We start from the raw sequence: 23,767 nt of genomic DNA on the forward strand, positions 1-23,767 counted from the left end.
TACAGGCACTCATCATCATGCTTGGTTAATTTTTTATTTACTTATTTTTGTAAAGACAAGTTCTCACTATTTTGTCCAGGCTGGTCTCAAATTCCTGGCTTTAAGCGATCCTTCTACCTCAGCCTCCTAAAGTACTTGAGTTACAGGCATGAGTCACCATGCCTGGTCCAAGTAAAGTATTGTGACAATTCTACAGTACAAGAATACTCTATTTACATTTGCAAAGTGTTATTAGATCATTAAAATTAAAATATATTTAGAGTTAGTTACCTGTCAAGGGCTTCCTTGAAGTACTTCCTCTGGACATCAAACTGAAAGACTGTGCGTTCACAATCAGTTGAGGCATTATCACTACCCCCGTGCTTCTTCAGGAAGGCATCAAACCCATTCTCATCTGGATATTTCAAACTACCCATGAATACCACTAAATGGAAAGAACACAAAGTCACACAACACAAAGATATAGACAATATTTTTATCACGTATGAACTTTCTTATATGCAAAGAAAAACTGAAAGAAAATAGATCAACACATCAAATAGTTATGTCTGAATTTTTTTTTTCTTTCAGACAGAGTCTCACTCTGTTGCCCAGGATGGAGCACAGTGATGCAATCTTGGCTCACTGCAACCTCTGCCTCCTGGGTTCAAGTGATTCTTGTGCCTCAGCCTCCCAAGTAGCTGGGATTACAGGCATGTGCCACCATGCCCAGCTAATTTTTGTATTTTTAGTAGACATGGGGTTTCACCAGGTTAGCCAGGCTGGTCTCCAACTCCTGACCTCAAGTGACCCACCCACCTCGGCCTCCCAAAGTGCTGGGATTACAGGCGTGAGCCACCACACCCGACCCTAAATAATACTTTCTTAATTACACTTGTTTTTGTAACTTTCTATAACGCTCATGTTACTTTTATACTAAAAAAAAAAAAATTTCATCTTTAAAGAAAGATAAGACAAACATAAAATTTATAAAGAGATCAAAAAGAGATTTAAATTTAAATAGGTTAAAATGTATCTTTAATTAATTAGATTAAAATTCAAACAAATCCACAAACATGTATGCAGATTAACTGCTATTGCTTTTACAACTTAATCTCTTTAATTAAATTTAAGGAGATTAAAATTTCAGCACAAACATATGCAGATTAATTGCTACTATAAAAATTCACAAAGTAAGAAGTACCCTCAAATACTTTAGAAAACCAGACCATTAAAAAATGAGTAATTTAAAATAAATATTTGTAAAATAAAAATAAATATTTGTAACTATATAACATCCACATAGGGTTTTTTTGTTTGTTTTTGAGCTGGAGTCTCACTCCATCGCCCAGGCTGGAGTGCAATGGCGCGATCTCGGCTCACTGCAACCTCTGCCTCTCGGGTTCAAGCGATTCTCCTGCCTCAGCCTCCAGAGTGGCTGGAATTATAGGTGTGTGCCATCATGCCCAGCTAACTTTTGCGTTTTTGTAGAGATGGGGTTTCACCATGTTGGCCAGCTTGGTCTCAAACTCCGGACCTCAGGTGATCCACCTGCCTTGGCTTCCCAAAGTGCTGGGATTACAGGAGTGAGCCACCATGCCTGGCCCCATATAGGTTTTATTTAGGCACATTCCAAATTAAATGAAAAGTTTCTATTGTTTTGTTTTTATATTAATCATGCCTTTTGAATTTCTAGTTTTTTTCTGTTTTTTTTATTGAGACAGAGTCTCGCTCTATCACCCAAGTTGGAGTACAGTGGCACAACCTCAGCTCACTGCAACCTCCACCTCCCAGGTTTAAGCGATTCTTTTGCCTCAGACTCCCGAGTAGCTGGGATTACAGGCGCATGCCACCACGCCCGACTAATTTTTGTATTTTTAGTAGAGACGGGGTTTCACCATGTTGGCCAGCTGGTCTCGAACTCCTGACTTCAAGTGATCCACCCACCTCAGCCTCCCAAAGTGCTGGGATTACAGGTGTGAGCCACCTCACCCAGGGAATTCCCATAGTTCTGATGCTTTGGCTGGGGACCTTGCTAACCCTGGAAGGGACTGCCCTCCCCAGGACTGGCCATTTCCTAGAAAATGGCAATCATCTCCTGATCTGTTGGCCTTAACACAGCTCAACAATAGTGACATCTACAGTTTAAAAGTTTTCTATGTGGTTTCATTCTAATTTTCAATATAAGTACACTCAGATTAAGTTTTCCCCATGATATTCATAAATCAAGGATTTTTTCTTAGCCTTTTCTCTTGCTAAATATATCATACTTCTGCCAAATCAATTACGAATCTCTGACATCAATTCATATAAGTTCAGAGGTGGAAAAAAAAACCACACACCAGGGAATGATATTTTACAAATTCTTACTGTGCTCCAAAAAGTGTGCCAGCCCCGGCAGGTCATCTGGATCAGCAAAACTCCCAACTCCAACACACAGAGCCGCTGCAGACTGGAGTAATTAGAACACATACAAATAGTTGAGTCAACCCTAAAGGAATAATATTCGCATCTTATCTTAAGGATTCATTTGGAGATGGATGCTTTCCAATAGGAGTAACAAAATTCTTTCCCTGAGAATCAGGAGGAGCAGCAAAGTGAAACTCACCAGAACTGTGTCAGTTTCACCCTGCTGCTCCTCCTCTTGCCATCCTGCCAAATGATGAACAGGTGCAGACCTAAGGAAAAAAAGCAGAAACAGACAGAAAAAAAGGGAAGAGGGACTGGACAGCCCACCCAAACACCACTTCACGTCAGCATTTCAGAATTCTGAACCAAGTTTTTCCCCTGAATTATTAGGTTTTGGAAATCTGCGGAAATAACATATCTAGGTAGATATCTCTGAAGGTCTCTAAGCAATTAAAAGCTTTGTGTTGAGTGACTCAGTTACTAGACGTGAAACCTCACAACATGTAACTCAGAAAATTTTGTTAAGATAGATAGAATAAGATAACATTTTAGGAAAACATCTAACAAAAATAGTAAGTGATAAAAAAGATAAAATCGGTAGCTATTAAAAAATATAACTAAATGTTAAAAATGCTTTTTAGTTCTTCACTTCTAATTGAAGATATATAGCATACATTACTTATCAGTATATATTATCCCCATACTTAGGGAAAATCAGAGTTTTTAACAAAATTTATGGCCAAGAGGTACACCAAATTGCACTTCAAATTATTGTTTTTTTGTTTGTTTGTTTTGTTTTGTTTATTAAGACGGGGTATTGCTATGAGGCCCAGGCTGGTCTCAAACTCCTGGACTCAAACAATCCTCCCACCTCAGCCCCTCAAAGTGCTGGGATTATAGGTGTGAGCCACTGCACCCGAAGTATTGGGGCATAATTACAGTAAGTTAAAAGACAAAAACAGGAGGAAAAAACAGTCAATTTGAATCCTTGAAGATAGAAAGGTGAATTATTAACTTTCCCAAATTTGTTTGTTTTCTTCAAACTTTGAAAATGTCAATTTTACAGGGCTAACATATTTGGTGAAACAGATTGTTTTGATAAAGTTACCCTCTTAAAAAAAGAGCTTTTCAAAAATAGCATGTACCTGGCATAAAGTCTAGCCATGTTTCAGAAAATGAAAGTGTGTTTTCAGAAGAACCAAACAGCCTCGCTTGATACTATAAACCCCGTTTTGAAGACTTAGGCACATAAACTCAGTTAAAACATTGGGGAATATCCAGTTCTCCAAACCACAATCTAACCTGTTCTGTGATGTTTTAATAGGTGCCTAACCTGCTTTCAGCTCCAACTACCCCATAAAGATTTCTTGTCTCGACCAGCAGGGTTGAAGACATTTTTGAATAAGTTGACTTAAACCACAGTCTATCAGTCAGCTTTGACCACAGCAAAAACAGGCTCTGCGATTGCTAGAAAAGAAATTCATACTTGAGAATTTTCTACCTAAAAAATTCATACCTGAGAAATTCATACTTGAGAACTGAATTAAGAAAGCCCTGAACAAATCTTAATTCAATGTATATTATATTTAAATTTCAATCTTTTTAATTTATCAAACTTTTAAAATCAAGAACAACTTCTTTTGGAAGGAGGAAAATGGAGAGGGATAAAAAAGATGCCTCAGAAAAGTAGTTAACTTCTTAATTAGGTAAATGTTACCCAAAAAACGATCAAATATTTTTCTTCTCACTTCCTTTATTAATTCTCATATTTACCTTAAGGTTCGCAAATTTTTCAAATAAAAATTAGATTATAAAACCACTCTTAAGCCACCTCTTACCAAGGCTAATCTACTTTTATTTCCTTTTTTCAGAAAGTTATTCAACAAATATAAACATTTACCACTTACGATCATGGGATCTTTCCTTTCACTAGTGAACCCATTGCTTCTGAATCAAAACAATTTGATCTCGTCTTCAAACTACTTAGGTTCCACTGTCCCAGTAGGATAATCCGTAAAATTAGCGGTCAATATCTTATAAGGATTATATCACACTGAGTTATCAGAAAAGAAAGGTAGCATCTAAGCCATTTTAAAAATGATCACTAGACACCAACCCTGCTGCTAGAAAAGATCAACTTAGAATTTGATCTACCTAAGCAAAACAAAAAGGGGTGCCAAAAAGGCTGAGCACACATGTTCATTTGTCAGAGGTGTTCACAATTGCTGTGTAAATCTAAAGTATGCTATAATGTCTTGACATTTAAAATGCCTGTCAAAACAATTTTTAATTGTTGTAAAATGCTTTGTCAGTTAATAGGAAGTATAAAGAAGTTGGATCATGGGAAAAGCTACTTATAGATAGATGGAAAGATATAGAAAAAAATATATAGATAAGAAGTATTCAGTTAAGAAGTTATAACATGGTCAAGCTTAGAGCTAAAATGGGCCTCAGAATTTTATATTCTTGTTTATGGTCAGGCTTAGAGCTAAAATGGGCCTCAGAATTTTATATTCTTGTTTTAAAACTGAGAAGAAAAAAAAGAAAATGAAAACACCTAAAATCATGCAGAAAGACAGGAACAGAGCCAGAATTAGAACCCAGGTTTCCTGTCAGTGTTCTTTTTATTTTGTGACTTCTATAATTTCTTCCTTTCTATTAATGCTCTATTTGGAATTATGAGATCTATTTTAAGTTAAAAGTGAATCTATTAATTTCCAATCTGTTCATAGAGACCTTAGCATACAGACTATCAAGTGACATATATATATATACCTTTTTTCCCCCTAGTGTTTTGGTGTTCATCTCTACAGCTTTCCAAGTTAAAACTATTTAATACTTGGTCTATCATGCTACCCAAAAACAGGATCACTAATAATCTGAGTAGTAAACAGCAAAAAGTTTCTTAAAAATATGACTCAATCCAACAACTTAGTAAAAAACTGATACAACTCCCTTTTAAAAAAAATAATTTTTTCCAAGATGAATGACTATTAAATCATATCTACTACTTATACCTCAACTCTTCTCATCTTTAAGGGTGGCCACTTTTCTTCTTTTTCTTTTTTTTTGAGACTTTTTTTGAAACAAAGTCTCATTCTATCAGCCAGGGTGGAGTGCAGTGATATAATTAAGGCTCACTGCAACTTCAGCCTCCCTGGGCTCAGGTGATCCTCCCGTCTTCAGTCTCTCAAGTAGCTGGGACCACAGGCATACAACGCCACACCCAACTAATTTTATTTTTTTTTAATGTTTTAGAGAGACAGTGTTTCACCACATTACCTAGCCTAGTCTCAGAACTCCTGGACTCAAGTGATCTGCCCATCTCGGCCTTTTTGTATGCAGACTGTACCATGTTGAATATATTATCAATATTCAAGAAACTAGCTTTAACCAACTTTTGCTGGTCAATTCCACTGTAATGGCTCTAAAAATTATCCTCTGGGTATTCCCTACTATGAAAATGGAGGTATTCTTCAAAAGATATTAAGAGATTCTCCCTATCAAGCCTTATTTATCTATCCACTGATTGTTGTTACATATTAAATAAGCTTAACTGCCCAGTTTCTATTTCAACTCTTCCAAAGCACTTATTTGTTCAGACCTTTGCTTTCCCATATAGAGAGCTAAACCAAACTCAATAATCTATATAGAAACTACCCATACAATAACTCTTAGAGTCCTAGGCCCATGTAAAGATTTCACACTAGCCCCATTCTTTTCTTCTTCTTTTTCCAGTCTCACCAAGGATAACATACTCTTATTTCTCTAATCCAGGCTAGGAATTCGACAGCTCCTCATCTACCAGCATTTGTTTTTAAAATATATAATGTATACAAATACACATAAATTCAAATAACTCTGAGTGTTGCTTACCTCTGAGAGATACAGCTATGGGTGATTTTTATATTTTTGTTTATTTTTGTTTTCTTTACATTTCATTAGTTTATATAATGAGCATTTATTACTTTTATAATTGGAGCAAAATGTTTTCAAAATGTAATCCTGATACAGAATAGACCTTTACTAAAGACCAAAAGATAAGTATATACTTCCTTTTTGCCATTAAGAAATAAAGCTTGAGTTTAGAAGTTATTCCAAAGAATTCCCAAATTAGAAGAAAACAGACATGACTCGCACCTGTTTTTCAGTAGTTTTTTTTCTAGCTTCTGCCCTCTCTTCTAATTCTTCCAATTCATTATCTTCAGTATCAAGATCATCATCATGTTCATCATCAAACTCATCTTCATCATCAAAACCCTCTTCATCATCATCTTCTATTTCAGCTCCAGAATCTTCGTCATCATCTTCGTCTTCTTCCTCCACCTCCTCTTCTTCTTCATCATCTGTTGTATTTCCTGTTTTACCTTCCATATTACTTAGGTCTGAAATCAAAAGTGCCTGCAAGCCATTCTGTAATTTGATGTATCTGGAAAAAAACACACACACATTTTGATTCAGCTGTTCTTTACACCAATACAAGTAATCAGCTTAGCAGAATTTAAAAAAAAAAAATCCAAGTACAAGTACACACACACACACAAAACTAACACTATTTGTAAACTAATAAAATTGGTTGCTCTGGAGAGGGAACCCCAAAAGCTAATCCGTTTTTGAACAGCTGGAGGGAAATGAAGGTAAGAACACTTCATAATATATGCTGTTTGTATTTTTAAATTTTGAACTACATAAATATACCTATTCAAAAAACACATTTTAGTAGTTAAAGATGTACAACTCACCACTCGGCCTCCCCTATTTCTCAGTTTGTAAGTATTTAAACATTCTATCATATCAGAAGGCTTAGCCTAAGATAAATGTATCCCTCAATATACAGAGCATGACTCATGTCAGCTTAATATTAAAGCAAAATCACACAAAATTAAACTGTTGCTTTTCTTTTCTATAAAATATTTGGTATATCAGTCTCCAAAACTGCCTTTATGAACTAAAAAGCAGTTACATCTCTAGGAAAATGAAATCCCCCACAGACTAGTAGCACCGCAGGAAGATTATTCTGCTTTTTTTTGAGACAGTTTGCTTTACTGCCCAGGCTGATCTTAAACTCTTGGGCTCGAGCAATTCACCTCAGCCTCCTGAGTGGCTGGGATTACAGGCATGTGCCACCATGTCAAGCTCCCGATTCTTATCTGCAAAACTACTGTGCCAGTTTGATGACTAGGTATCTATTACAGACCACTCCCATCTTCCCCCCCGCTCCTTTTTTTTTTGAGACAAGGTCTCACTCTGTTGTGTAGGCTAGAGTGCAGTGGCACGATCTCAGCTCACTGAAGCCTCGACCACCTGGCCTCAGGCAATCCTCCCACCTCAGTCTCCGGAGTAGCTGGGATCACAGGCACAGGCCACCATACCTGGCTAATTTTTGTATTTTTTTAGACAGTGTTTTGGCATGTTACTGAAGCTGGTCTTGAACTCCTGGGCTCAAGCAATCCACCCACCTCGGCCCCGCAAAGTGCTAGGACTACAGGCATGAGCCACTGCATCCAGCCCCATTTATACTAATTTTTTCATGTATTTACTCAATAAGCATTTATTTAACACCTTTTACATATCAGATACCATGCTGCGTTAAGGATAAAAAGGGTAAAAACAAAATTCCTCACCATCAGGCATTGACTGTCTAATAATGAGATGAGCCAGTACAATACACAATGACAGAGACAAACACAGAATGTAAGAAAGAAAGAAGCAGTCAGGGAAGGCGTCTAAGACAAGGTACACTTAAGTAAATCCTTGAAGATAAAAAGTCAAGCAAAAACTAAGAATAACATGCAAAAAAAGACAAGGAAGAGAACCTCTGGCCTAAGATGGAAGACTGAACACTGGGATTTATCTACCTTCCATATAAAATAATCACATTTAGAGCTCAGGAGTTCAAGACCAGCAGGCAATGTAGCGAAACCTCGTTTCTACAAAAAATACAAAACAATCAACCAGGCATGGTGGCATATGCCTGTAGTCCCATCTACTTAGGAGGCTGAAGTGGAAGGATGACTTGAGCCCAGGATGACTTGAGCCAGCTGCAGCGAGCCCAGATCAGGCGACTTCACTCCAGTCTGGGTGAAAAATGAGACACTGTCTCAAAAAATAATAAATAAATAAATAATAAAAAAAATCACATTTAAGTGATAGAAAAAAACGTTTTTTATTTATTTATTTATTTTTGGTTTGTGAGAATAAAATCATGATAGACAGAAAACAGGAAAGGACAATGTTAGCAGATCACAAATTTTTAGAAATCATTAGAAGACGTGTAAATTTGATCAGATTAATGGAGAAAACAGCAGAGAAAACCACAGACCTATAAACATGTATTTAGATACTGGTTCTTCCCAGGAAACCCTAGAAAAACTCTAAGCTTCAGATCAATAAATAAGAGCAAAGAGAGCCTCAGGGCAATAAGCTCAATTATTTAAACCAGAAGCAATCCAAGTCTACTGACAGCAGAATAAAAAACTGTGGTATATTCATATAATGAAAATTTTCTTCACAGTGGAATATTGTAACACAGGGAAATACAGAATTCAGCCACAAACTACAACACTGGTTAATCTTAAAAACATGAGTGAAAAAAGCAACTCACGAAAAAATACTATATGAGTCCCATTGATATAATGCCAAAAAACAAGCAAAAGTAAACGGTGTATTATTTAGGTATACATATATATATGTGTGTGTGATAAAACTTTTTTAAAGCAAAGGAATGATAAACACAAAATGCAAAACAGGGCGGGGCACAGTAGCTTGCGCCTGTAATCCCCGCACTTTGGGTAGCCAAGGCAGGTAGATCACTGGAGTCCAGGAGTTCAAGATCAGCCTGGGCAACATGGCAAAACCCCATCTCTACAAAAAATACAAAAATTAGCTAGGCATGGTGCATCTATGGTCCCAGCTACTCCAGAGCTGAGATGGGAGGATGGCTTGAGCCCGGGAGGTGGAAGTTGCAGTGAGCCAAGTTCATGCCACTGCACTCCAGCCTGGGCAACAAAGCAAAAACCTGTCTCAAAAAAAAAAAAAAAAAAAAAAAGCAAAATACTTGTTGCGGTGGGAGGGCAGGGCAACATGAACATGTAAGGATACAGAGGTATTAAAATGTTCGAGACTACCAGAAGTAGGTCCTAGTTCTTAAATTGAGTAGTTTTGGATTTGTCATTCACCACTTCCAAAGAAGCTGTAAAGGCCTTCATTCTATAATAAGTTGGCTAGTCAGGCCATGTACTTCTGTGCCAAACAGTCAACTGTAGGAGACAGCAATATGCCACCTCAAAATATGCCTCCTTGGCATAAGGATTGTTGAACTGAAGGCAATTAAAAAGTAGATGCAGGAAAGCTCTCTGCCCTCCACTTGCCTAAAAGCAGGACGTAAATTTACTCCAAAGACAAAAAAGGTTAAAAACAAAAAACAAAAAAAAACCCATCCCCTTTCTACCGTGGAAGAACACAAGTTAACCACCAAATACAACTTTACATCTGTATTGGTCTGGATACGACACCAAACGAATCCACATTAACAAGTTTACTAATTATGCTTTGCCTGCCATTATTTGCCTTTCTACAAGTTGCTGCCCCTACAGACTCAAAGTCCTTTTCCGCTGTCTTGACACTTTTCTAAACCTTTACTGTTCTTTGTTGAAGATACTATATAAGCTGGAATTAAAAGCCAACTCATTCTCTGAGTATCTCCCATATATTTATGAATTATACATGTTAACAAACTCATATTTGTTTTTCTTTTGCTAATCTTTTGTTAGAGAGGACCATTCCAAATAATAACTTACGAGGGTTGAAAAAAAAATTATTTTCCTCCCTTACACAACCCAACAGCAGGACAAGTTAAAATCCAAGAGCTGTTTTCCAAGAATATGAACAATCTGTCCAGAAATAAATTCTAAGATGAATCTCAGAGACGCAGAATCATAGAGAAGCAGATTTTGAGGTAGTCCCAATATCTATATCAGATATCAACTCAGGTTGGGGAGAAAAAAAAAGCCAGGAAAGGGGAACTGTACTTGGTCTTTGTAAAGTGCATTTTTTTCCAGCTTAAATTTTTCATAAATAAAAAGAACAGAAAAAAATCTAAAAATCTACTCTCAAAATAATCCTATGCATTCTACTTTCAAAATAAATCACAATTCTGATAACGTCTCATCAACTCCACAGCTATTTCCATAGTGCATGTTGTCGTCTTGTCTAATCTCCTAACTCTGTTTCTATTTTCACCTCAATAACCTGGCTACACCTGCCTCCACCACCACCATCCACGCCCCCCTCCCCCACCACCATCTACTCCCCCTCCCCCTCCACACACCTCAAGTCAATTCTCAGCAGGCTAAGTAAAGCAAATGAGCCCTGCTATGTATGGGCTGAAATGTGTTCCCCCAAAATTCCTATGTTGAATCCCTAAACCCTAATACCTCAGGGTGTGATTATATTTAGAGACAGGGCCTTTAAAGAGGTAATTAAGTTAAACATCTGGCCTCTAGAGTAGGTCCAAATCCAATCTGAATGGTACCCTTAAAAAAATGAAGAAATTTGGAAACACAATGGTACACCAGATATGTGTGCACACAGAGAAAAGACCATGTGAGGAGATACCAAGGAAAAGGCCAACCACAAGCCAGAAAGGCCTCAGAAGAAATCAGATAGGGCCAAAGTGGACGGATCATGAGGTCAGGAGATCAAGATCATCCTGGCCAACATGGTGAAACCCCATCTCTACTAAAAATACAAAAAAATTAGCCGGGTATGACGGCACATGCCTGTAATCTCAGCTACTCGGGAGGCTGAGGCAGGAGAATCGCTTGAACCCAGGAGGCGAAGGCTGCAGTGAGCCGAGATTGTGCCACTGCACTCCAGCCAGGGCGACAGAGCAAGACTCCATCTCAAAAAAAGAAAGAAAGAAACCAAATAGGCTGACAGCTTGATCTTGAACTTCTAGACCCCATAGCTGTTATTTAAGCTACTCTTTCTTTGATATTTTGTTATGGCAGCCTTAGCAAACTAATACAAGGCTATTTCCCTTTCCAAAATTCATCATTGGCTTCCCACCATACTTAAAATCCAAAATCCTTACCGTGGCCTATACAATGCTCAATATAATCTCGTTCCCCTTTACCTCTCCAACCTTCTTTCCCACTACTCTTCCTTCATTCTGTTTGCTCTGACCAAATGATTTTATTGTTGTTTCCTAAACACTGCCAACAGAATCTCAGTCCAAAGCCTTTGTGCTTGCTGTTCTTTTGGTCTTAGGGGCTCTTGACCCAGATAAAGTATTTGCCTGACTGCTCTACCTCTTTCAAGTCTTTCATGAAATGTCCCCTTTTGACCCGGGCGCAGTGGCTCACACCTGTAATCCCAGCACTTTGGAAGGCCGAGGCGGGCAGATCACTTGAGGTCAGGGGTTCAAGACTAGCCTGGCCAACAATGGCGAAACCCCCACTCTACTAAGAATACAAATATTAGCCTGGTGTAGTGGCGGGAGCCTGTAGTCCCAGCTACTCAGGAGGCTGAGGTGGGAGAATCACTTGAACCTGGGAGGCTGAGGTTGCAGTGAGCCAGGATCGCACCACTGCACTCCAGCCTGGGCGACAGAGCAAGACTCCGTCTCAAAAAAAAAAAAAGAAAGAAAGAAAGAAAAGAAAAGAAATGTCCCCTTTTCAGAAATGCCTTCTCTGACCACACTATCTAAAATAGCTCTTTCGCCCATTTCCATTCTCTTTTATCCTGCTTTAACCTCCTTCGCACCATTTATCATTACTTGATTTTATTTTCTGCCTGCAACATTAGAATGTTATCTCTGAGGACAGAGCTTTTCTTTCCTTCACATCTATATCCTGGGACAACACCAGGCATATATATACCAAACATTTAAGAAACAGATGTTGAATAAACAAAAGAATGTTAATGCCTGGAGGGGACCTGATATATAGTAGGTACTTAATATCTACTTAATGAAACAAAATATGAGACAAAATCTAACACCCAGTTTAAAAAAAATGAAAGCTATGTGTACGACATGTATACATTAAATGCATATAAAGGTACAACAATAGAACTAAAAGTATGCAAACCAAATGTAATGGTAATGTATATCTGGGGAAAGGAGAAAAAGTAAAGAGAGGTACAAAGATCTTTTACACTTTATAATTCTTTTTTTTTTTTTTCAGACCAAGTCTCACTCTGTCGCTCAGCCTGGAGTGCAGTGGTGCGGTCTCAGCTCACTGCAACCTCCACTTCCCAGGTTCAAAGTGATTCTCCTGCCTTAGGCCCCCAAGTAGCTGGGACTACAGGCATGCACCACCGCACTTGGTTAATTTTTGTATTTTTAATACAGACGGGGTTTTCACCATGTTGGCCAGGCTGGTCTCGAATTCCTGACCTCAAGTGATCCACTGCGCCCAGCCGACACTTTATAATCCTTAAACTTTTTCAATCTTTTGTAATAAAAAAATTCATTTATGATTTGGACAATAAAAATGATTTTGCAAAAATACAAAACTCACTCCTTAGCAAATTAAGTACACAAAAAGCCCTTAGTTTTATGGAGGATCACTTCTATAAATCAACATCAAATCCATTTTAAGACAGTCATGAACAAAATGTCCTTTATCGTCACTACTATTCAATATTGTATTGGAGGTTCTAATAAATGAAAAAATATGCAAAATGTACATAAATAAAAAATAATTATGAGGTACAAATATTGAAAGCTAAAACAAATCATTACAAAACATATTATTACCTAGAACAAGCAAGAGAATTACCAAAAACAAAACCTAAAAACTATTACTACTAAACAGAGTTCAGCAAAGTAGCCAAAATCAAAGAACTATAAACAAAAATCAGTAGCTTTCCTATACATAAAAGATAAGTAAGATTTTTTTCAAATCCCTTTGGCCAAAGCAATATAAACTATAAAATGCATAAACATACCTAGTAACAATAGCTCACATTTTAAATGTATTAACTTAAACGTCTTAACCCAGTTAATCTTCACAACAATCCTAATGAGTTGTTACTCCCATTTTATGGATAAGGAAACTGAAGCACAAAAAAAGGTCTGTTATTTGCCCAATCTTATCGTGGCTTCGCAGGGACTAGTCAGTCCCTAAGTAGCATGACACTAGAACACATTCTTTTCAATACCACTAAACACAGCCAACATTAGGAAAACTAGAAAACTTTACAGGTGAAATAAAAGACCTCACTAAACAGTCATACTATATTACTGGGTGGCAACATCCAATGTTATAAAGATACCAATTCTTCCTCCAAGTTAATCTATAAATTCAAGGCAATTCCCATTAAAAAAACCCCAACAAGGGCCGGGGGCGGTGGCTCACGCCTGTAATCCCAGCAGTTTGGGAGGCCAAGACAGGCGGATCACGAGGTCAGGAGATCCAGACCATCCTGGCTAACACAGTGAAACCCTGTCTCTACTAAAAATAAAAAAATAGCCGGGCGTGGTGGCGGGCGCCTATAATGCCAGCAACGTGGACGGCTGAGGCAGGAGAATGGCGTGAACCTGGGAGGCAGAGCTTGCAGTGAGTAGAGATCACGCCATTGCACTCCAGCCTGGGCAACAGAGCGAGACTCCGTCTAAAAATAAATAAATAAAACCCAACAAGATTTTTTTGTGGAACTTGACATACTGATTCTAAAATTCATGTGGACTAAAACCCACAAAAATGCCAAGAACATTTTGAAAAGGATGGCCGGGCACGGTGGGTCACGCCTGTATTCCCAGCACTTTGGGAGGCCGAGGCGGGCGGACCACGAGGTCAGGAGATCAAGACCATCCTGGCTAACACGGGGAAACCCCGTCTCTACTGAAATTACAAAAAATTAGCCAGGCGTGGTGGCGGGCGCCTGTAGTCCCAGTTACGCGGGAGGCTGAGGCAGGAGAATGGTGTGAACCTGGGAGGCAGAGCTTGCAGTGAGCCGAGATCGCGTCACTGCACTCTAGCCTGGGCAACAAAGTGAGACTCCATCAAAAAAAAAAAAAGAAAGAAAGAAAGAAAAGGAAGAACAAGGGGAAGGAACTGCCTTACCAGGTATAAAAATACAGACTTTAGGCTGGGCGTAGTGGCCCACACCTGTAATCCCAGCACTTTGGGAGGCTGAGACAGGCATATTCCTTGAGCCCAGGAGTTCATGATCAGCCTGCCCAACATGGCAAAACCCTGTCTCTACTAAAAATACAAAAATTAGCCAGGCGTGGTCGTGCATGCCTGTAATCCCAACTACTCTGGAGGCTGAGGCACAAAAATCACTTGAACCCAGGAAGCAGAGGTTTCAGTGAGCCAAGATTGCACCACTGCACTCCAGCCTGGGCAACAGAGCGAGACTCTATCTCAAAAAAAAAAAAAAAAAAAAAAAAAAAAAAAAAAAAAAAAAAAAAAAAAAAAAAAAAAAAAAAATTAATAAATAAAAATACAGACTTTTAAGGTGACTGAAATGAAGCTGAACTACTAACAGGTACACCAACAGATCAATGAAAGAGAATAGGTTCTAAAAACAGAGCAGTGTATATAATACTGTTACAATGCCATTTACTACCACAACTCAACAAATGATGCTGAAACAACAGGTTATTCATTTAGTGAGGAAAAAATAGCCATGTCTACCTTACCTTCAACACTTACAAATTTCAGATTACTTAGAGCTGAAACAGAACAGGGACACCTCTTAAGGGCCTGTGGGCCCCTAAGCATAGAAATAAAAGAAAATCTTGAGTTCTTTCAAGGGGAATTTCTGGCACCTAGCCAGCCTTGGAAAGTAAACATACAACTTGATAAGCAAGTAACAGTAACTTTAAAATAGCCAAGGAAGTTAGAGTCATGAGAAAGTTTGCTTCCCTACAGAAACTAAAGATAACATCTCAACATCTGTCTCTTCAGTTGTTTTTCAGAAACCTGCAAAAGGATCTGCGGGCACACAGACCTCAGATAAGGAGGAACTGGGGACTGAACTCGTCTGCTATCCTGATAAATTTACCCCTGCCTTTAAAAACTGTTACCTGCAAATCATCTGGGAGGTCAGAATTTAAGGGTTAGTCACCTGGTCCTCCTTGCTTGACACCCTGTAAATAAACACCATGCCTTCCTTCTTACCAATGCAAAATCTTAGTGTGGATATCCGGTCTTATTGCACTGGGTGAGCTGACTCCGGTTTGGTTCTCTAGACATTGGCAACCAAAAAGGGACAAAAGTCTGGAGTGGGTGCCTCATCTGTAGCACATATGTCCCTGGCCGCAGCCACCCTTGGGCCCAATCCAGCAGCTGCCTGAATTATTTTATTCAGGGACAGATCCGTGTATTTGGCGGGCAATCAGACACCGTTGGCCTGTGGTGCTCTACTTTCACAGCATTAGAAACAAATCACCTGAGAAGACGTCTTTTGGTAAGTGGTGGGTTCATGGGTGATAGCCCCATAGTATTTTTCCTTTCAGCAGGAAATCTGGCCTTGCTTCAGCAAATCTGGGCTCTACTTCATCAGAATGCATTTGGTGGGAGATACCCCAAAGATGAAGACTGAAACCTTGAAAACTTGCAATTTGATTGTGATTTGCTTGCTTGAAAATCTATTTAATACTTAACACCTGGCCAAGGCATTAAAAGTTTGTCACCTAGATTTTGTCACCAGGGTTTTGTTTCATTTGAGAAACACAAGTTCTATTTCCTTTGTAGCCCATTAGGGTGTATTCTGCAGAATTGGGGCATTTTTAGATTAGGGTCCAAGAAAAAAAAAAAAGAGTTTTTTTTTTATTGCAGTAATGCTTGGCCACAATATTCTTTAGACTTCAAAAGAAAGCCTGAAAAGGGGAATCTTTAAACTGGACCCATAAATTTTAAAATAATCTCGGGCATCTCTCTAAACAATTGATTTTACAAAAAAATATATTTTCTAAACAAATTTTACAAAGGACACTTAATAGTGTCGTGACTAGCCTTGAGAATTCACTTGACTAAATTAAAGAACAAATATCTCACCTAAAACAAGGTTAAAATCCTTTGCAAGCTCAAAACTGCCTGCTTTAGATCCCCTCCAGGAACAGCAGTGGTAAAGCACTGAGGCTCCCTGCGTTGAATTCCCAGCCAGGAAACACATCAGTTTTTGGTTTGATATTTGTGTGACTTTTGCCGTTTATCATTCCTTTTTCCTTCTATGGGCAGCTTTTGATTTCCTGTGCTCCGTCTGTGCGGGGGGCAGCCTACAGGTTTTTTGGTATGTTTTTTGGTACAGGTTTTGTGTGTGCATGGTCAGCTGAGAAACTGAAGCTCTAGAGAATATGGTCAAACAGAAATGTGGTCTGTACTCCATTTATGGCTGACAAAATTTTCCTTTCTTTAAGCTGTCTTTGGGGCAGCTCTGAATCTTGTGAAAACTGCTTTCCACCTCTTTCGAGACCTCACGTATCCTTGTTGAAGTCATAACCCTGGCTAAGCCTTCTTAGTTTCATGGGGGAGAGTATCTTTGGGGTGAAAAAGAGTTCAAAAGCCAGAAATGTCAACTGTTTGTCCCAGCTAAAAATCTGACAGTAAGAGATTTGAAAGGATATTTTTTTAAGAACTCTATAGTGAAAAGTCTAATTAAAACTAATATTTAGGCCATATTTGTGTGTGTATGTGTATATAACTATATATACAACTATATATAAAGTTGTATAACTATATATACATAATTATATATAACATATATATGAGGCCTTAAAACTAGTTTATATAGTTTTTTTATATATATAGTTTTATAGTTTAAACTACATATATAGTTTTTTATAGTTTTATATATAGTTTTTTTATAGTTTTACATAGTTTATAGTCTTTTATGTGAGCCTCCGCACCTGGCCACTTTTCTTATTTTCTCTGTCTACTACTGGCTTAGCAAATTCTATGTGCTGCCCTGGGGTCTTAAATACTCCAGGTGATCACACTGAACTATAAATATAATTGCCTTTTTGTTATGCTTCCTTGCGGACTTTCATCCTCCCAAATTAAAAGGGCGATTTTATAATTAGAATTTCTCAGACGTTGACAAGACAGATAATCTAAAGATATGTCATCCGACCCAGTTAATAGAACAATAATACTGAAGTTCCTTCAATTGTCATATTCTGAGGGCCCCTTTCAGAATATTACGTAAAAGAATTCCTGGCCAAGCACGTTGGTTCGTGCCTGTAATCCCAGCACTTTGGGAGGCTGAGATGGGTGGATCACAGTGTCAGGAGTTTGAGACCAGCCTAACCAACACGGTGAAGCCCCGTCTCTACTAAAATACAAAAAAATTAGCCAAACGTGGTGGCGTGGGCCTGTAAACTCAGCTACTCAGGAGGCTGAAGCAGGAGAATTGCTTGAACCCAGGAGGCAGAGGTTGCAGTGAGCCAAGACATGGCACTCCAGCCTGGGTGACAGAGGGAGACTGTTTCAAAAAAAAAAAAGAAGAAGAATATTATACAAAAGAATTCCTTTATTTTGGAAGTCCCTTCACTTGAAGCTATCTCAAACAAATTTGCCAGAAATCATGAGACTCTGCCTCTATATAAAAGGCTTACTTGATTTTGCCTCTTGAGGAACAACAGCCCTACTCCCTCCTTAGAAGCCTACTCTCTAAACATGTCAGAAGTCCCATATCTTAGCTCCAAGCAAATTAACTCATTAAAAGTAAACAAGTCCACATACTCACTTTGGGATCCACAAATCTATTCTTGCCCAGGTACTAAAAAGATGGAGGTGGGTTATTTCTTTGGATGGACTTTGTTACTTCGGCGGGGAGTGGCGTCCTATGAGGTGAGCACATGATTAGAAATCTCTCCCTTACTTTAGGAATTCTTGCTAAGGAAACTTCAGCAGCAATAGCTGCCTAGCAGAAAAGAATTAATTCATTGGCTCAGGTGTCTTAAGATAATAGGATAGCTTTAGATTACATCTTAGCCAAGCAGGGAGGAGTGGGTATGGTAGTAAATACCACATGCTATACTTATGTAAATGAATCTGCTGAGGTAGAAACTCATCTAAGATAAATTAGAGAACAAGTCACCTGGTTACAACAGGTCTCCCTGTTGGTCCCTAAGGACTGGTTTTCTTCTTTATTTTCTTGGATTCCTCATGGAATACAATTCATGTTTTCTGGATTGCTGAAGTTACACATATCAATCTTGCTAATTTTTCTTGTGCTTTATATCAAAACCAAATGTGTGTTAAAATGTAATAAGGCAGTGACTAATACAAATAAAGACAGTTCAGCACCATGGTGTCATGCCTGGGATTCATGGATACTTTGAATTCTGTGCTAGAAACTTACTATCTTCGGCCCGGAGGGCGGTGGCTCATGCCTGTAATCCCAGCACTTTAGGAGGCCGAGGCGGGCGGATCATAAGGTCAGGAGTTCGAGACCAGCCTGGCCAATATGATGAAACTCCGTCTCTACTAAAAATACAAAAAATAGCCAGGCATGGTGGTGCACGCCTGTAGTCCCAGTTACTCGGGAGGCTAAGGCAGAAGAATCGCTTGAACCCAGGAGGCAGAGGTTGCCGTGAGCTGAGAACATGCTACTGCACTCCAGCCTAGGTGACAGAGCAAGACGCCATCTCAAAAAATAAAAATAAAAATAAAAAAAAGAAACTTACTATCCTCATATCCTAGTCCTCAATCTTTGCCCCAATTCAACAGGAAGTAGGCAGAGCAGTCTGTACCCCAGTACCCCACAGGATTGACAGGTGACAAAAGATGGGGAATTGAGATGATGCAGGGACCCTAAGCATAGAAAAAAGGAAAATCGAGTTATTTCAAGGGAAACTTCAGGCACCTAGCTAGTCCTGAAAAATAAATGTGCAACTTGATAAACATGCAGGTAATAGTAACAATAGCCAAGCTGGCCCAGCATGATGGCTGACACCAGTAATCCTAACTCTTTGGGAGGCCAAGGTGGGAGGATCACTTGAGGCCAGGAGTTCAAGACCAGTCTGGGCAACAGAGCGAGACCCCCCATCTCTAACAACAACAACAAAAATAGCCAAGGAAATTAAGAGTCACAAGAATGTTTGCTTCCCTAGATAAACTAAACATCTTAACATGTCTCCAGTTGTTTTTCAGAAACCTGGGCCCATACCAAAAGGATCTGCCAGCACAGCAACCTCATATATAGAGGAACTGGGGACTGAACTCTGACTCTCCTTCTTTGTTCTAAATTCCTTTCTGAGGGGCCTGGGGAAGGTTATACCCACAAGCCAGTGCTAACATTCTTTTCTGCTGATCTCAAATTTTTAGACAAAGCTTTGCCTCCTTAAAGGAAAGGAGGCAAATCAGAAAATCTTCTACTATACCCATGAGCTATATATCACTGCTTCAAGATATCCCACCCTTTTAGGCCAAAATCAATGTGTAACCCTCCACGTATGGTTTACGATTTTGCCTGTAACTTCTGCAATCCAGAAATTTACCCCTGCCTTTAAAAACCCTTACCTGCAAATCATCAGGGAGGTCAGGATTTAAGCATTTAGCTACCTGGTCCTCTTTGCACAGCATCCTGAAAATAAATGCCTTCCTTTCTACTGCTGCAAAACCTCAGTGTGTTTATGTCCTTATTGTGCCAGGCGAGCAGACCCAAGTTCAGTTCTATAACAGAGCTAAAAGGAAAGAATGTTTTTATTTAAGAAAAAAAAATTGGTATATTTGGGTGAAGAAAATTTGTACCAAACAGGATAAAAAAGCCAGACCCTTATAAAGAAAAAAAAATGAAAAGATTTCACTGTATACTAATTTTAAGCTTTTATAAAACAATATCATAAACAAAATCAAATAGCAAATTGCATACTGGGAGGAAAAACTAATAACATGTAAGAGTTCCTTCAAATCATTAAGAGAAAAAAAAATAAGTTTAAAAATATGTACTATACAGCCTGATCAACATGGCAAAACCCTGTCTCTACAAAAAATACAAAAAAGAAAAGTAGCTGGGTATGGTGACGCAAGCCTGTAATCCCAGCTACTCAGGTGTCTGAAGCTGGAGAATCGCTTGAGCCAGGGAGGAAGAGGTTGCAATGAGCCAAGATTGCGCCATGGCACTCCAGCATGGGCGACAGATGGGGACCTTGTCTCAAAAATAATAATAATAATAATAATATATACTGCACACATTACAAGAAGACAAGATGTCAAATAAAATGATGCACAATCTCACTAGAAATCAAAGATAATCAACTTAAATCAATGAAATATTTTTCATCCAGCAAATTAACTAAACAAAAAATAAAAACAACTGCTATCCAGTGCTGATAAGTGGACAGATTATTCTCACACATTTCTGATGAATCTCAAATGGTATCACATTCTTGTAGGGAAATACAGCCATTTTTATTTTTAATGTAAACTCTGAATACTTTTAATCTAGTAATTTCATTTCTAGGTGTTTGTTTTGGAAAAACTCTCGAACTGTTTTTCTTTTTCTCTCATACTACTACAATGGTCATCAACCGAAGTCTTCTGTGACCAAATGCGTGCTAATTCTTCAGTGGACACCAACTGGGTGTCCTCCAAATCAGTTCCAACACTACCAGGAAACAGCGTCACATCCCCCAGGATGAGGGCTCAGTCCCCAAGACTGCCCTGCCAACAAACAAACATACCAGTTTCAAGTCCAGACCTCTGGAACTTCTGACTTACCGGCTTTCAAGTTGGGGTTCCCACGACCCCCTCTTTGGGTTTGTGCTGGAGGGCTCACAGAACTTTGGGAAACACTTACTTAACATTTACTGGTTTATTGTAAAGGATATTACAGATAAAGAGATGCACAGGGTGAGGTATGGGGGAAGAGGCACAGGGCTTCTATGCCCTTCCTGTGCAGGCCACCCTCCAAGAACCTCCATGTGTTGAGCCATTCAGAAGCTCTTGGAACCTAGTGCTCCTGGGTTTTTATGGAAATTTCAAGATATCAGCATTCCTTCCTCCAAGGATAAGGTGGGACACCTTCTGAGGAGGGCCTTAAACTCCCAATCAGAAAGGCAGGGAAGATTATAGGGTCTTGTCTTGGGACAGATGAGAGATGGGTGGGAGAAGGTCTGAGAAATTCTGTTTCCTGAGGCCTGCCCATGAGACCTGACACACCCAACATTGTAACAAAAAGACTTTAACAAGGGCTATGGGAGTTACAAGCCAGGAACCATGGATGAAAACCAATACATATAACATTTGTTAAATTAAGTTTAGCCTAAAGCCACCTCCTTACATATTTTAAGTTTGGCCTAAAGGTTTCTCTGTACACAGTGAACTGAAACTTAACTAGATGTATAAACAGACCGTAACCTACTTTTGTGCTAATTACTGAGTTTCGGCCAATTAAAGGCAACCAACTGTTCAAACTATGTTCAGATACTCCAAATGCCTGAACTGTAACAAATCTGGCTGTTTCTGTACCTCACCTCTGTTTTCTGTATATGACTTTCCTTTCTGTGTCCATAAATCTTCAATCATGGGACTGCACCAGAGCCTCTCTGAACCTATTCTGGTTCCCCGGCTACCCATTTGTGAACCATTCTTTGCTCAATTAAACTCTGTTACGTTTAGTATGTCTAAGGTTTTCAATAGATGGCATGCCCAGGAGCATGGAGTGACCAAGCAAGGTACCCCTCAGATTCACTTTGTCCATTGCTTTCTGGAAGCAACTGATAACATGAGTAAGTTCTCGCTGAGATTCTGAAGCTCAACAGATTTGTGTTTAGAACTGAGTTTGAGCAAACTACTGATTCAAACTGGGTTTGGAAGTCGCAACAGAAACTGGACTGGGCCCATGATTGGATTGGATCTGATAACTAACTGACTGGGATTCAGTTAAGAGGCCGCAGATGTCCAGGGTCAGGCAGAAACTAGCAGTAAATGGTAATATTACAGGGGGTGCAAACTTCAGAAATTTGCAGAGATTTTCATGTTCTACATTATTTTTGTTGTACCCTTAGGTAGGGAAAAATCATTAACTAAATTGATCAAGGGGATCTGAGGACCAAATCCAGGATTCAAGGGAAATATTGGATCATTAGTATCAGAAGAACACAGTATTCTACCTTCCAGCTAGAAGGTAGAATGTATAAATATTAGGCCCCAGAAGTAGTAACTACTTACAGAAATGGCAAAATCTTAGTAACTTAAAATTACAATGGACCGTTCCTAATGAACACAGCACTTGAAAATGAGGGCTCCTGAATTAGTCTCCAAGGATGCCTACTGATGTGCAGAAGCTTCTAAAAACATTTCAATATTTTAATTGCTTTATTAAAAGACTCTTCACAAAAGGCAAATAAGACCAGGTGTGGTGGCTCGTGCCTGTAATCCCAGCACTTTGGGAGATCACAGCAGGAAGATCGCTTGAGCACAGAAGTTCAAGACAAGCCTATGTAACACAGTGAGATCTCCTCTCTACAAAAAATTAAAAATCACCTGGATATGGTGGTGCACACCTGTAGTTCCAGCCACTCGGGAAGCGAGGTGGGAAATTCATTTGAGCCCAGGAGGTAAAAGCTGCAAATCAGCTGTGATTGCGCCTTTGTGATTACACAGAGGCAAACCTTCTTTTTTTTTTTTTTAAAAAAAAAAAAGGCAAATAAAAAGCTTAGGTGAATAACTGACAAGAAAAATTAAATCTGCTAACCTTTTGGCATAGATACTATCCTGCCTCAAGGATGAAAATAAAGATATCCTGGATAAAATGTTTATAAAATGTAAACCAGTGGGTAAAGCAGACTTGCTTCTTTTTTAGATCTATCCAGTCTGAGTCCAAGCACAGAGTAACGCTTTCTTTGCCCTATTCCTCAATGGGCTCCATCTACCCCGAACTCAGTAGCTAAGAAACAGCAGCTAAGTTAAATAAACCACCTACCCAACTAAAATACACCTTTCTGGCATTTAACTGGCTATCCTGAAATTCTTCTGTAAAATAAATTTACATCTATAAAGGAAATCCCCATTTGTAAGGGTGTCTGCCTGTGTATATTAGAACCTTTTATCATAGTTTTAAAATTATGTAACAAGTCAAACCTTTGTTTAAGCTCCTTTTCTGGACATCTTAACTGAAATTTTACTTACACCATTTTTTCCTTGGTTTGAGCAAATGATGGCACAATATGTACGCCTAAAGTCTTAGGTTGTGCTTTTGAGATATAAATTTTCTGCCTTATTTCACCTATGAGTTGTCCCATTAGAAATGCAAAAAAAAATTTTTTTTTTCGAGACGGAGTCTCGCACTGTCGCCCAGGCTGGAGTGCAGTGGCCGGATCTTCTCAGCTCACTGCAAGCTCCGCCTCCCGGGTTCACGCCATTCTCCTGCCTCAGCCTCCCGAGTAGCTGGGACTACAGGCGCCTGCCACCTCGCC

The 23,767-nt window shown here is 39.0% G+C and overlaps 1 protein-coding gene across 3 annotated transcripts in view; it reads right to left on the reverse strand.

Annotated features, from left to right (window-relative positions):
* Positions 1–23,767, reverse strand: part of NRD1 (nardilysin (N-arginine dibasic convertase)) — a 99,122-nt gene that overhangs the window by 45,799 nt on the left and 29,556 nt on the right. For 2 of the 3 annotated variants that reach the window (XM_011973750.1, XM_011973753.1), the window contains exons 2-6: positions 6,529–6,817; positions 3,722–3,855; positions 2,588–2,657; positions 2,350–2,431; positions 271–424 (exon numbers count right to left, since the gene is read on the reverse strand). In XM_011973750.1, coding sequence (XP_011829140.1) covers positions 271–424; positions 2,350–2,431; positions 2,588–2,657; positions 3,722–3,855; positions 6,529–6,817 — 729 coding nt within the window. The remainder of the gene's footprint in view (positions 1–270; positions 425–2,349; positions 2,432–2,587; positions 2,658–3,721; positions 3,856–6,528; positions 6,818–23,767) is intronic. The other variant, XM_011973752.1, reaches the window with a different exon arrangement.

Source organism: Mandrillus leucophaeus, unplaced genomic scaffold (genome assembly GCF_000951045.1).
Source record: "Mandrillus leucophaeus isolate KB7577 unplaced genomic scaffold, Mleu.le_1.0 Scaffold14, whole genome shotgun sequence".
In the NCBI taxonomy this organism is placed as follows: domain Eukaryota; kingdom Metazoa; phylum Chordata; class Mammalia; order Primates; family Cercopithecidae; genus Mandrillus; species Mandrillus leucophaeus.